General features: G+C 27.5%; 1 protein-coding gene and 1 long non-coding RNA gene across 2 annotated transcripts; one reads left to right on the top strand and one right to left on the bottom strand.

The window, feature by feature from the left end:
* Window positions 1-1,314: 1,314 nt before the first annotated feature.
* Window positions 1,315-3,721, top strand: LOC124912002. Its single transcript, XR_007096635.1, has 2 exons — window positions 1,315-1,929; window positions 3,504-3,721. It is a non-coding gene; the product is annotated as an uncharacterized LOC124912002 (long non-coding RNA).
* Window positions 3,722-4,683: 962 nt separating this feature from the next.
* Window positions 4,684-7,264, bottom strand: LOC124912258 (F-box/kelch-repeat protein At1g55270-like). Its single transcript, XM_047452825.1, has 2 exons — window positions 6,884-7,264; window positions 4,684-6,213 (listed from the first exon to the last, which is right to left on the bottom strand). Exons 1-2 carry the CDS (start codon window positions 6,947-6,949, stop codon window positions 4,969-4,971), a joined length of 1,311 nt encoding a protein of 436 aa, XP_047308781.1. The 5' UTR covers window positions 6,950-7,264; the 3' UTR covers window positions 4,684-4,968.
* Between the last annotated feature and the right edge of the window lie 8,288 nt (window positions 7,265-15,552).

The following is a 15,552-nucleotide window of genomic DNA, read 5'->3' as shown; positions in this document are numbered from 1 at the left end:
AATGGAAAGAGAAAGTTAGACGTGCAGTCTAACTTGTAAAAGTTAGACGTGCAGTCTAACTCCTTTAGATTAGTCTGAAGTGATTGTAATTAGACGTAAGTCTAATCCCATTAGACCAGGTGGTCTAATGGATTAAGTTATTAGACGGGGAGGTTTGATTTCATTAGACGAGGTCGTCTAATTGAAATACGTCTAATACCTTGCTTAAGCAGTTGCTTGAAGCTAGCACCCGCTTACCCACGTGCTATAGTTGTATGCTACTCTTGCTCCACTTTCTAGTGAAGATCAGTACGACAGTTAGATGTAACCAATCAACCAATGACACGTAAGCGAATATCCTTCCCATTACTTATTTTGCAGGTAAATCTCTGAAGAATATTCGGCGCACTACCTGTTGTGTACTGCCACGATCCTTGTATTCAGAGTCTGTTGTGTACTATGGAGGCGTTCCAATGAAGAAGTGCCACGTATCAATATGAAGATTCGATCGTTGGTACTTGTGCATTATTTAAAGAATCTAAAGGACAACGGACAATCTCTCGAGCATTCAATCTATCATTCGCATTCTAAGAAGTGTCTCTGGAATTACTGTGAAATCAAGCTCTTGAACATTCAAAATGTTAGTTGCTTTCCTGATTGTACTGGGTGTTAATCAAGAGAGAGTTAAATCAAAGTATCGTTTTAGCTTAGTGATATTCATCATATTGTATGTTGAACAGAGTCTGTTCTGTTCAACAGTGAGCTATTCGTGCAAACTGTATTTAATTCAAAGCATATTATAGTGAATTCTTCTGGTGGTTGGAAGAAGGGGTGACGTAGGAGAGTTTGCTCCGAACATCCATAAACAAACTGTTGTGTTGTTTTTTTCTGTCATTTTCTCCTTCTTGATCTTAAGCTTCAAACCTAAGTAAACATTTATGCACTTGATTCTGTTTCAAGTGTTTACAAGGGTTTGCGTAGAATAAAAAGTGAATCAAATACCTAACAAGATTTCTTTCAAACCGTTTTTCATAAGTTTTTCATTAATCGTCAGACCACGTCTCTATTGATAAAGTCGATCCTATCAAATATATTAATAAATATTAAACGAGGTTTAAACAAGGCTCTAAACGAATATGTTCGTGAACTCATAATCGAGCCTCTAAACGAACATTTTTACGAACTTTTTAACAAACATGCTCGCGAATCCAAACGAGCTTTTAAATGTATATAAAAATTCTAAATTAGGTGTCAAGTTCAAGAACTCAAATGAGTTTTTTATACTTTTTCATTTATCTCCATCTCCATATACTAATGATGATGACTCATAAATATCACAATTTTGTGATTAAAAAGTCCAAAGACCTCTGGTAATCGGTGTTAGTTGTTTGGGTCTTCCTCTCTTTCTCTGTGTTGACTGTTGTGTGAATTGTGTCATGGCGGAACGACCATCACTTTTGATCTCTCTTTTCCTATTCCAGATCTTTCTCTCTTGCATACATCCTTCTTTCAGCGAAACACCAATCTCCGCACATGACAATCTATTGACGCTTTCCGATCAAGTTGCAGACATCCACGATCTCCTCCCTAAATTCGGTTTCCCGAAAGGTCTCATCCCGAGCGCCGCCAAATCCTATTCTATTACTTCAGACGGAAACTTTGAAATTGAGCTCGATACAACTTGCTACATCCAATTCGATCAGCTTGTCTATTTCGAAAAAAAGATAAAAGGAAAACTCAGCTACGGCTCTGTTACAGATGTTATTGGAATCCAAACAAAAAAACTCTTCTTATGGATCTCTGTTACAGGGATTGATGTCGATTTCAAGTCCAATTTGCTGGAATTTCATGCTGGGTTTCTCTCGGAGAAGCTTCCAGCAACGCAGTTTGAGGTAATTCGGGATTGCCAGAAAAAAACAGGCCAGGAATCCCTAATTAACTCTATCTAAGGTAATAAACTTGCTTCAACTTTAAAATTATCATTGATTTTTATGAGTAGTTAAGTTTTTCCCTGAGAAATCTTAAGAATCTGAGATCTTGATTTCATGGTGATGTTGTTTATGAACTAGGGCTAAATTATTATACTACTGTTTCATCTGATTTTATTCAAAGCTTATGAGAAACTATGAACCCATGGCAAAAACTAGTAACTTCCTGATGAATTTATTGTTTCTATTGATTCTCTCTTTTGTGGGTAGTCAAATTTAGCTTTTCCAAATCCTTAATCTTATGTAGATCCTCAAATATTTCTGATTTTTCTCCAAAACAGAAAAGTGGAGGAAATTATTTTCAAAATGATTCATCAACCACCCATTGTATAATAGGATTGAGTGATTTGAATCGTTGAATGATAAAAGTTTTACTTACGATTTCAAAATATTTCTGTTATAATTCATCTAAAAACGTTTTAAGTTGAAGTGAACTACCATTCAAACTATTTTATAGTATTATGAAGATGGTAAATTTCATCTTAATAGTGATGCATCAAAACACATCTGAAATGAATCTATTCTAGGAACATATTTCTCATATATATTTTCATTAAGTCTAAATAAATATTATTAAAATTATATAATTTGCACATAATTTATTTAAATTTCATAATTTATATTACTGTGAAGTTTAGCTCCACCTATAATTACTATATATATATTTACCTTGTGTTTTATGTGAAGTGGATTTAACTATACTTCCATTTTGTACTGAAGATTCAGCTTTACTAAATTATTACATGAATATTTTCATAAGTTCAAAAGAAGCCATTCACTAAGTTAATATTGATTTCCTTCAAAGTTATAACATGTTTATAAATGTCACTACAAGTTCACTTAGAAGTTAATGTAACTTTGCAAAATTGATGTTCATGTATTTCCAAATAGCTATTAGCAGTTAATTAATTATCACTAGTTATTTTCATTTATGATTATAATAAAAATAAGTAATTGCACTATGTGTAATGATGTTGAATAGCAAATGAATTGTCTTCTTCTTCTGAAGTATTTCTTTACTTTTTGCTTCTTCCTCAAATGAAATTATGTACCACAACCTTATGTTCAATTCTCTAACAATGCATGCACTTTTCTAATGTGAAAATCTTGATTATGTTAGCTAGCTTTGTAGAAGTGTGTGACAACTTCATTCTGAGATCTTGGCGTCGTTCTGGCCAGAATTGTGAATTCCAATTCGATAGGATAGCTCCATTGTCTGTTCTTGAAAGATGAAAATAAAATAAAATTGTATTTGATTGTGCTTTAATTTGAATTGGGAAACAATTATTGTGAAATATGAGCATATGTGAGCTTTAATTTGTGAATTTGGATGATGTATTTTGGTTCAAACTTCTGTCAACTCTTGTCAAAATTTGGAAACTTGTTTGTTTGTCGCATTTCGAGAAGAACTTTAACAACTCCATTTTGAATTCAGAATTTCCATATAGGCTCACTAGCTGTTATAATGTAAAGTGTACCACCATTTTTGTAATAGAAAGAGTGAAAAATGTCATAATCCATTCTTTTTCCTTTCAGATGCAAGCAAAGCAACAGGCTCATTGAATGGTAACAGCTCTCAACATGTATCTACTTTCAAATTTCAGTATGCTGAAATATGTTTGGTTTCAATTTCAAATAAAATTGGTATCTTTTATTTCTCTAAATCAGCAACTACTTGTATATGAAAAGCTACTTCAACTACTTGTATATAAACTTTCCATATACAATCTCTACATTATATACTTGTAAATTCAACTATGAAGGAGTTTGAGATTGTTTTATCCATCAATATATACAAATTTATTCTCACTAGTTCTGCTCACTATTCTTGTTAATTATCTGAAATGGATTCATTATATATTTCTCTTGCTGAGTAAAGAAATTCATTACATTAGATTAATTAAATACACCCCTGTTTTCAATCAGCATGAATGCAGGATCATGACCAACTAACATAATGGTACCATTTTTCACCACCAACTTATATATATATTTTTTTAAGAAAAACACAGTCAAGCAAAATTTATTTCTAAAATATTTCTAAATGGTTTCATTATACATATTAAGATTAAAATTGATAACTAATTCCGGAGCTAATTGAATACCAATTATTAAAATGGAGCTAATTGAATACCAATTATTAAAATGTAAAATTGAAATACTCGATTTATATATATTAAAATTATCTTATGCAATATTAAGAAATTTTCTATTCTCTTACCTCTCTTTTCCTTATTATTTGTTTAATTTTTTTCATTATTTTTTGTTCGTTCTTATTTCAAATTGACAAAAACAAGATTGAAGAGAGAAATGTTCTAATATCGGATATTTGAGGTGCCCGTAAGGGACAAATTATATCGGGTACAATAACCATTTTGGACTTATAACCTTGTTACCTTAACGAGGCTTGCATTGTCACGTGCGTGTGGGAAATAAGGAACGATGTTGTTTTGAGCAATGACTTCCTTCGATTTATCCATGATCATCTGCCGGTTCGATCAAAGATCAGCCTATCGTGTAGCTTCCGTCCAAGCCTTCAAGGAATGCTACGCATCTCTTGTCCGTCAGATCAAGAATCCGAGCCTTCAACAACGATTTCTCGTACAATTAAAACTCTTTTTTGGAGTGAAAAAACAATCATTGACTTATAAAGTAAGAGACAAGTTAACCTAGGCTTATTTCTTAAATTTAAAAAATACCCAGAAAGAAAGGGGGATGAACAAACATAGAGAATTAAAATAAAATCCTAAACAAGGTTCATAGAAAAATGACTTGAATTTCTACCATGCTGAAATTCTACAACAAAAATAAACATAATGCAACAAAGTTGATGAACTGCCCCAAATTTACCAGGACGAATATATACCGAAACAAGTTTAGTTTATAAAGGTTCTATATTTAACTGAGACGGATTAAGTTGTCGCAAATCAAATCCGAGCCAAAACTAGCTGCTTTATGTTCTTGAACCAGGAGTGGCCAGGAAGAAGAAACAAAATCAAATTCAAGATTGAAGCACCTGACAGTGAACAATGTGACTTTTCAAGCCACCTCTCCCTGCTATTGTGGACCAAAAATTAGTGAAAAGGGTCCTGATATGGCCCTTACCAGCTACTATATTCTCCCATAACTGTGGGTTATTGTCTGAACTCGAAACATCAACCATACTTATGCTTAGATTGTTGCGGACGATGCAGAGTTTACCATTAAGTGGTACAAGAGCTGCCGCTTCAAGTGCTCGAGAGCTCCCTAGATGCAGTTTACTATCCAGAGAAAGTTGCCAAGTATCGGTTTCTTCATTATAAGCCTTAAGCCTACACCCATCGCGACAATCTAGAGCATACAACATACCATTCATGGAAATGCATGGATTACGCCAACCAGCCAGCATTCCATCGTTTACAGGCGTCCATGAATTAGTTTCAGGAATATAAGCTTCGCTAAGAACCTCTCGATGTGAACCGAGACCTTTCAAGAACCATTTCCCATCATAAACCACACCTATAAATGGAACCATGGCTGTACTCATATCTGCAACGAAACTCCACCTGTTCCTGTTCGGATCATAAACTTCTGCTGATCGGAGTGTTCTCTGGATCCCCTCACATTCACCTCCAGCCACATATAGGCAGTTATTCACCACACAAGAACCAAAGAAATGGCGCTTCCTCAGCATATCCGGTGCTCGATGCCACTTATTTGTTCTCGCACTGTAGAAAACAACTCTTCTCATTGAACCTTTAATCGGGTCTTTTCCTCCGAAAAGGTATAGATGGCAACCACTCAGAACAGCACAGCCAAACCCCAAAGCATCACTGTATTCATCTGGAACAGGTGGAAGTGACTGCCAAACCTGGTAAGTTGGATCAAACGCGAGCCACGAGATCTTTCCATCTCGATCTCGCTTTATTACGTAAACCCACTCTTCTGCCAACCCCAGGTTTCTCCTGAGAGAGTAAAAGAAGTTTCCTGCAAGAAGTCGGTACCATCTTTTGCAAACTAGACGCAGTTTGTTGTGTTCCACACGAGGGACTCGAATCAGGCAAGCAATCGCAAGATCGTCTGGAAGACCAGGCAGGAGAGGCGCTTGAATTCTTGTCCTTTCCCTCCTCAAGTTCTTTGTTCTATGAGAACGCGGGTTAATAATATCTGGCTGGATACATAGTTTAGATCCTGGAACGAATTTACTTGCACCAGCAACAGTTTTTAGGCCAGAATCTACTTTACAATAGCAATTAACAGATTCCACCTACAACGTTGAAAGAAAACGGCATTGAAAATCAATCATCAGAGTCAACTATAGTAGTAAATAGGGGTTTATGCGTTTGAGTAAACCCATTTCAGTAAATCCCAAGAGAGAAAACAGTATTCACTTCTCTTAGACCCAAACAATCATCAGTTTTGGCCTTCTACTAATGAAAAAGAAACTCCCATGTTCATATATTTTCTATTAATTGACATACATACAAGGGTGAATCTTTACCTGGTGCAGAAATATATTTGTATATAATTTTCCCATTGAAGAAGAAAAATGACAGAAATAGGAAGAAAAGAAGACTGTTACAAACTAGAATCATCCTAAAATCACATGATATATCAGTCATATACCTAGGGTTTGGCCTGCCTCATTTGTTCTACCTGTATAATCAACTAAAAATCATAACAACATTTCTTCTAACAAGACCCATCATAAAAGGATATCAGATTACTGTATCTTCAAGAAATGATGAACCCATCTCTTCAAACAAGTTCAATTCAATCAAAGAAAAACACCAGACAAACAAATCCCAGGAGACATTTTATACATATCATGGAAATTCACAAGAAACTGAACATTCTACCAAAACAAACTTCATTCTTAAGATGAAGAATGAAGGGCTAGGAAAGAAAATGTTGAAAAGACAAAATGGACTGCTTACCAGTGGAGCTTGAACTCGAAACACCCGATGAGCATTTGGGGAACGGTCGATTATCTGGTCCATCATCCACAATAGAGCTTCTACCCTTGCATACAAGGATTTCCGTTCACACCCAGAAGCAAAAGAAGTTGTATTTGATTTCTGTGGTTTCAGATCGAGAAACTCTGATGCTTCAAACCTAGCTAAATCTTTCTCAACTTCTGATTTAATAGAAAATGACAAAAAGTGTAACGATTCCCCAAGAAAAAAGCTTTTTCATGTCCCCTTTTTTTTATCTGTGCAGATGCAAACAAGAAAAACCAGCAAATAGAGCTCGAAGTTAGAGCTGTGGCTACAGAACTTCAAAACGTGAGGGATTCTCTCTCTCACTCTCTTTGAAGATCACAGCTGTACTTATTATTTGTATTTTCACCATCAAATAGCTAGCTTTCTAAATTTTTAATTAAAATAAAATAAAATAATCCTAAAACTTTAATTGAAGACTATAAAGAAAGCAATTTTCTTTACTTATTTATCTAAATAAATAATAATTATGAAAATATAATCAAGAATATTATAAAAAAATGTAAACTTTTTTAAATTAATATTTTATTACAATCAATTTTATTTAACAAAATATAAAAATAAAAAGTGAAAGTGGTTTTATTTACATTTAATATAAAAGATATGTTTGAATTAAATAAATAAAAATTAAGTAAAAAGTGAATAAAAAATTAATATTTTGATAAATTTTAAGATCCATGCTATAATTTATTATTATTATTTATTTAGTTTTATGAATGGTCAAATTGGAGTTATTTATTGGTCAATTGAGATTTTAAAAAAATTCTTACAAATTAGGAATACTTTCTTCTTTCTTAAGTCATACAAAATCAACTTAAATGTTTTAGCATTATAAATAAATAAAATATCAATGATAATATTTGCTTAAAAGAAAATTGAGATTTGATCTAATAAGGAGTCACACTTTGATTATTTGACATTTTTTTTATCATTTTGTTTTTTTTTTCAAATATAACTTGTTTTGATTTTTGAATTTTTTTTAAATAATGTATCAATATATATATATATATATATAATAACTCTTAAAGGTGTGTTCTCAATTATCATGTAATTATCTTTTCTCTCCATTAGTAATTTATCTTTTTTTTTTTTATTAATAATTTATTTTTTATCTTTTCATTAATAATTTATCACTCCTTAATTGTTATTTATAAATATATTTATATATTTTTGTTACTTAATTTATTTATATAATTTTTAAAGTAATAATAAAAATTATAATAAATCAAATAACAAATTATATAATTTGAACTATATTTATCAAGAATATGAGTATTTTATTATTTGATTTGGATTATCTGAATAGTTAAGAATTTATCTCATAATGGTCTAATTTTAAATAAAATAAATATTTAAACAAAATAATAATTTAATAATTCATTTAAAATTATAAAAAGTTATATATGTATATATAATAATATATATTAATAATTTTAAAATTTTATTTATAATAATTTAATAATAAAAAATTAAAAAAAGATAAATTATTAAATATTTTTTAAATATTAACAAATTAAAGAGATAAAATAATAAATATGATAGGATGACATATACAATTTATAATTAAAGAAATATAAATTTTTACGTGTTATATTTTTTAGGTGTTATATGATTATTAAATATAATTTAAAATATTTATTTATTTCTTTTTTTTTTATTAATAATTTTTTTTTTTTATTAATAATTTATTTTTTATCTTTTCATTAATAATTTTTCACTCTTTATATTTATATATATATATATATATATTTATTTATTAGTTAACTTATTTATTTATATATTTTTTAATGTAATAATAGGGAAAATAACAAATTAAATAACAAAATATATAATTTGATCTATATTTATTTTGAATATTAGTATTTTATTATTTGAGTTAGGTTATTGAATAATTAAGAATTTATTTTGTAGCTGTTTAATTTCAAATAAAATGAATAATAATAAAAAATAATTTGATAATACATTTAAAATTATAAAAAAAATTATATATGTATATATACAGTAATAATATATATTAATAATTTTAAAATATTATTTATAATAATTTAATAATAAAATATTGAAAAGAGATAAATTACTAAATATATTTTAAATATTAAAAAGTAAAGGAAAAAAATATTAAATATTGTAGAGTGACATATACAGTTTATAATTAAATAAATATAAATTACTCCTTATTATATTTTTAAAAACTAAAGAAAAAGAAAATATTAAATATTGTGCGGTAACATATACAATTTATAATTAAATAAATATAAATGGTTACGTGTAATATTTCTTAAGTGTATATTTCTTAGGTGACATGTATAATGACACATAATTTGATGTTAAAATTTTCTTCCTATCATTAATTTATATATATATTTCTTATTGTATATAGATAAATAAGGATGGGTGGGTACGATATACCTTAATGTTTTATTCATACTTTATATTTTACTTAAAATTTTATATGCAAAAAATGCATACATTTACTTTACCTTGATTTCGGTATACCTTAATTTCGATATTCAAAAAATTCATACATTTACCTTACATTAATATACCTTAATTTCTTTATACCTAAAAAACATATTAACTTAAAAAAATCAATAGATTTTATATATTAAATAATATTTCAGTATAATTATATTTTGATATTATTTAAAAATTATATTTTTATAATTAAATTTTTATCAATTATATTTAATTATTTCCTTAAGTATTATATATATTTTTTAACTTATAAATACTATTTCGATATATCTGGATATATCAAAATTTTAAAAATGTTATATATTTACTGTACCAATAATTTTGAAATCATACCTTACCATTTTTTTAGAAAAAAATTAAAAATTGAATATTTTCGATATATTACGGTAAGATATTTTCGATATATCTTTAAGATAGGTAATTTTTTCTAGATAAATATATATTTTTTCACACTAATAATATAAAATATGTTTTTTTTCATCAATAAATTATATATAAAAATATATAATATTATACAACAAATTTATATCTATATATATAATAACAATATATATAATAAATTAATTAAAAATAAAATATTAAGAGTAAAAAATAATATCTATCATCATTAATTTAATATAAATATTTTATATATATTAATTATTTTCTCTCTTAATATATATATATATATATATATTTCTTAATTTCTCACTACTAATATAATATTTTTTTTCAATTTATAATTTTCATATTAAAATATAATATTACATCACTTATAATATCAATATTTAAATCTTTGCAAGTAATTATTATTACGAGGAATATAATAATTTTATAAAAATATATTAAAAAAATAAAATAATAAATTAAGATAATTTCTTCCTCTTAATTTATTTTTCTTAATTAAAAAAAAGAAATTGTGAGAATAAAATATTGTAAACATGAAAATTTGACTTATCTTATTTGAAAAATAATTTTTATGTTTAGTAATATTAAAATATTATTTTGGATTTTTATATTCAAAATAATTTCAAAAAAGGAATTAAAACATAATTAAGGATTAATTTGTCATAATTAAACCTTAACTAATAATTCTTAATTAAGAAACTTTCCAAAATTTTAAAAATAATTTGAGAATAAAATATTTGCATATATTTTACCCAAATTAGATCGAGGAAGGGGTTAAAAAATATTTAATTAGAATTTATTCGTGATTTATGTTTAATTAATTACTTAAATCAATTAAATAGAATGCCCCAAAATTCTCAAAATTTCCCCCAAAAAATAAAACATGATCATAATTGTTATTATGAGTCTAGAAATAATTTTTTTGAAAGTTTTAGTGAAAAATTTATTTAAAAGGAATTAAACTCGATTTTTAATAACCTTTTAAATAAAATTTAAAATTGCATAATTCGTGGCTGATTTTATGTTTAAAATTTTGCAGCAGGATCCTGGACCATCAGATGAGCGCCCAGATCTCATCCGACAGCCCAGAGCGCGCCAGACACCCAACTGTAGCGAAACCACGCGCGCGCACCCGCACTAGATCAACTAATGGGACAGACTAACCCCGTTAGTCAACTAGGATGACCGCTGACGGAACCAAACGAAACTCGAAGTTCCATTACTCAAAACGACGTCGTTTTTTTCGTCTTCTTCCCTAGGATGTAGTGGTTGCTGGAATCGCGACCTCGCCATAGGTGATCAAATCCGTTGATTTTTTCGCCCACGTGATCCCCTCGTCAGCGCCTACGTTCCCCCTTATCTAGAAGCCTTATCTTCCTCGGGATAAGACTACCACGAATTAGTGATAAGAACGCCATCGATCAAAGACGAGTCAAATTATCTTTCTACAGCAGACCTTTAAGCACTATAAATAGCCCCTACCCCTCTACTACCAATCCATCAAACAATAACCACAAATTACACCTCAATTCACCCCGATCGAAAACCTACAATTTCCGGCGAAAAACAGTTTTTTTAACTTTTTTCAGCGATCCAAGCTTTTAGATCACTTCCAACACTTCCCATGAATGTTTTCCAGTTGTTGGTATGATTCCAAAAGTCTTAAATTTTGATTTGTAATTGAAAATTTTGAATTTCTGCAAATTTTATTGTTTGATCAGTTTGATCGTCTTCTTGTGCTTGATTGTATGCTTTATTTGTTAAGAATCATTATGTACATCATGTGTGAGCTTTTTGTTGAAAGAAAATCGATCAAATCGTCTTGAATCAAGATTTTGCAAAAATTAGTTTGAAAACTGATTTTTTTTAAATGTTGTGTTATTGGTTTAAATCTGGATTTGTGGATCCATATAGTTGATATACATGTTTATAAACATGTTTGAATGATTTCCATACAACTAATTTTTGGATTTTTAAAATTTTGTGTTTTGGCTTTTAATCCGATCTTGTTGATTCAATTAGTTGTATTACATGTTTATAAACATGTTTGGATGATTTCTAAATAACTGTAATCATATTTTGATCATGTTTAATTAAATTGAAATTTTATTAAAAAAAAGTTTAAAAACTGAATTTTTGAAATTTCGTGTTCTTGCTTTTAAGTTGGATTTGTTGATTTAATTAGTAGTTATACATGATTGTTAACATGTATGGATGAATCACAAGTGATTGTTTCACCATTTTGATCATTTTTTATCAAATTTGTTTTTTTGAAAAAAGTTATATTTTGATTCAATCTTTCAAAACCATTTTAATAATGTAATGATGTACTTGTTTTTGTCTGGATTAACTATATTCATTATTTCAAAGCTAATAGAATAAAAATCAGGCCTTGAAATTGCCTAATTTAAAAGATCCCAAATTTTGACCTAGAAATGGTGTTTTGAAATTAATCCTCTTAAGATCTTCGAAATCGTTATTTATGTTAGGGAATTTGTTCTTCGTGATCATATGAACCTACTACAACTTACGGATTGTGATTTGGACATCTCAATCAAAAGTTATAGGCATCTAGAGTTTTTGACCAAAATAAGAACACTCGTTCCTAAGATTTTATTTTAGGATCGAAGAAATTGACCTAGGACCGAGAGAATCTGCCCAGGACCGTGAGCCTAGGACCGAGAGAATTCGCTTAAGATCGACAAAACTAACCTAGACCAAATTAACCTAGGAACGACCTTGCCACTTGACCTAGGATTGACCTTGACACCTAACCTAGGACCGACGATTAAGCTTAGCCTCATCTTAGCCTAGGCTAAGCCCTAAGCCCTAGCCTAGGATCAAACCCCCACTTATTCTAAGACCGTTATGCCTAACCCCAGCCCTAGGTCTAAGTCTGAACCCACACTCAAGATTGAACCTCTCAAACCCTACTAAGCCCAGATTGACAAGATCGGACTCAAACCTAGGATGTAATCCTTAAGCCAGTTTGGTTCCAAATTTCAAATATCTAAAACTATTTTGTAACCAAACCCCATTTTCTAAAAATGGTATTCTCGAGGTCAGAAAACAACTCTAAAAAATTTCCGGGATGTTTCCCAAAGTAAATGTTTTTGCTAAGGCCTTGTTTGGTTATACTCTCTAATGTCTTTTTCTGATATTTTCAGGTTTTGTTAAGTCTGAACATCAACGCAACAGGTATCCACCTTCTTTAAATAATTTTGAAAACCGTCTTTAGGCGGGCGTAGAGAACCTAGCGCGAAAGCCCTTTCCCGAGCGTAAACAGACAACGAACCACCTTTTTTAGAAACTCTAGTATAAATACGTTTGTACACGTATCATTTTATTGATTTTCATAAAATCTCTTAGCAACTCTGATTTTCAAATATATAATCTTTAAATTGATTTAAATCGGATTCTGGTTAAATTGTTATTTAATCTCCTAGATTATTAATGTTTGAACAAATGATTAATTGTTTTACATAATTAATTTCTTACCGCTTCAAGTATTTTTAAAATATTTTAAAAACTAAATGTTTCATTTTAAAAGATGTCTGACACACAAATCAATGTTGAAATCATTCAATCTCGAGTTGTCTCGCGGTAGTCCTTCCATATTGCCACATGTCTCACAAACACGTGATAAGCTATGAAACGGGACATAGACCACGGGAGATAATCGGTCAGTCACAAATATAATTTTTATCATTATTAATTATATAAATATTTTCTTTTTATTATATTTATATATAAATAAAAACTTAACCTATTAAATCAAAATATTTTATATACATATAAATTAAAAATAAAAAAATATTTTTGATATAGCAAACATTTGTGAGAAAAATATAAAGTTAGTCCACTTTTATAAGAAAAAAAAATTATTTAATACGAGGATAACAAATATAATGACATTTATTATATTTTTTATAAGTATAAAAAATGTATTTAATATATATATAGTTATTCAAAATTTAACTTACAAAATATATATACATATAAAAATTATAAATTTATTTCAACAATCATGGTTTACCGAATAAAGTGTTAACATTTCGTACACACTTAAAACCAAAGTTCGAATGTCTCTAAAAGTAATTATTATATATGGGTGCGCGAAACATTGATAGATGAAGTGGAAGCAAGATTGTTAGAGTGAAAAAAACTAAGCATCCACTAATAAGTGATTAAGAGCCTAAGATCATGCCGAAAAGTGGTAATCGAATGTTTAAAAATGCACCATTAAAAATCGCAAAGTTCCTCCACGGAGGGTAATTCGAAGTCAAGGATCATACGAGAAATTCGAATGCTTAAATATGGTGAGAATTGCGTAGTCAAATTCTTAAATATAATAAAAATTGAGAATGATTAAGGTTAATAATAAATCATTGAAACATAATTTAAATGATATATATATAAGTGTTAGAGATTTTAATAATGTAATTTTTTTTAGTATTAAAATTATAAATTAATTATATATATATATATAAAAGTATTTATAAAATATAATAAATATTTATTATTTTAATTTATAATATTTCTTATGTATTTTAAAAAATATATAAATTAGAAAAAATATATATATATATTTAACTAATATGTTTTAAAGTGATTGAAAAAATAGTCCTTCTACATTTATTTATTATTATTAAAAAAATAAAATAAGACATTATATACTTGAAATGATATTTTTAAATTGGAGAAGAATTTAAAATAAAAATATTGATTATTAAAATTTTATATTTAATTATATATATATATATATTAAAAAGTTGGTAATGTTTGAGATGAAATTAATAAAATTAGAGATGAGAAAATGATATTGGTGGTTAATATAAATATAATGAGTTGATTTGTGAAGAGGAAGAAATATTCTAAAAGGGAATAAATGGGATATTAATATTAATATTTGTTATAATACAATTATTTTGACATATTTTAAATAATTGTTAATATACCTCTATATATAATAAAAATTATTTAAATTAGAAAAAAATATAAAAATATATTTAAATAAATAGGTAAGTTTTAAAGTAATTGAAAGTTATTTTAAATTTGTTTATTATAATAAAAATAAAATGAAACATTGTATACTAGAATTGATTGAGAACATAAGAGTTAAAAAAATGATTAGAAGTGAGGTATAAAATAAATAATATGAGAGACAATGGTGATTAAAATATGCAAATACAATAAGTTTGATTTATCAATTGTAATATTTAGTAAAAAATGATAAAAGGATGCATATTAATATTTAAGGTAAGTAATATTAATATTTTTTTAAAATAAAATTTTAAATAATTATTTTTAAAATTTAATAATATTTATTTTTAATAATAAGATATTTTATAATAAAGAATTATTAAGTAAAATTATATTTTTAAATTAATTAATTAATAAATTAAATAAAAAACTAATATATTTAACATAATTTTTTTTCTTTCTTTTATTTAGTTACTAGATATTCTTTATTTTAATTTACAATGTTATATATATATTTTTAAACAAAATATTATAATATTAAATTATTATTATTAATAAATAAAAATTATAATTAATGTTAAATTTTTAATAAAAAATAATAATTATATAATTTAAATATATTATTAAATAAAAAAGATTGAAATAAAAGAAATTAAAATATTTCATAAAAAAAATAAAAGCAAATTAAGATAAAATAATAATAAAAAATATTTAAATTAGTAAATAAATTTTAAAATGTATTTAATTAATTATGATAAGTT

This window comes from Impatiens glandulifera, chromosome 8, assembly GCF_907164915.1.
Source record: "Impatiens glandulifera chromosome 8, dImpGla2.1, whole genome shotgun sequence".
In the NCBI taxonomy this organism is placed as follows: domain Eukaryota; kingdom Viridiplantae; phylum Streptophyta; class Magnoliopsida; order Ericales; family Balsaminaceae; genus Impatiens; species Impatiens glandulifera.
This window is presented reverse-complemented; position numbering and strand designations above follow the sequence as displayed.

Excerpts from the sequence above, each read along its gene's own strand:
- LOC124912258 (XM_047452825.1), bottom strand. The coding sequence starts at position 6,949 with ATGATGGACCAGATAATCGACCGTTCCCCAAATGCTCATCGGGTGTTT. Across the intron at positions 6,214-6,883 it reads TTCGAGTTCAAGCTCCACTG|GTGGAATCTGTTAATTGCTA; the intron begins GTAAGCAGTCCA and ends TCAACGTTGTAG.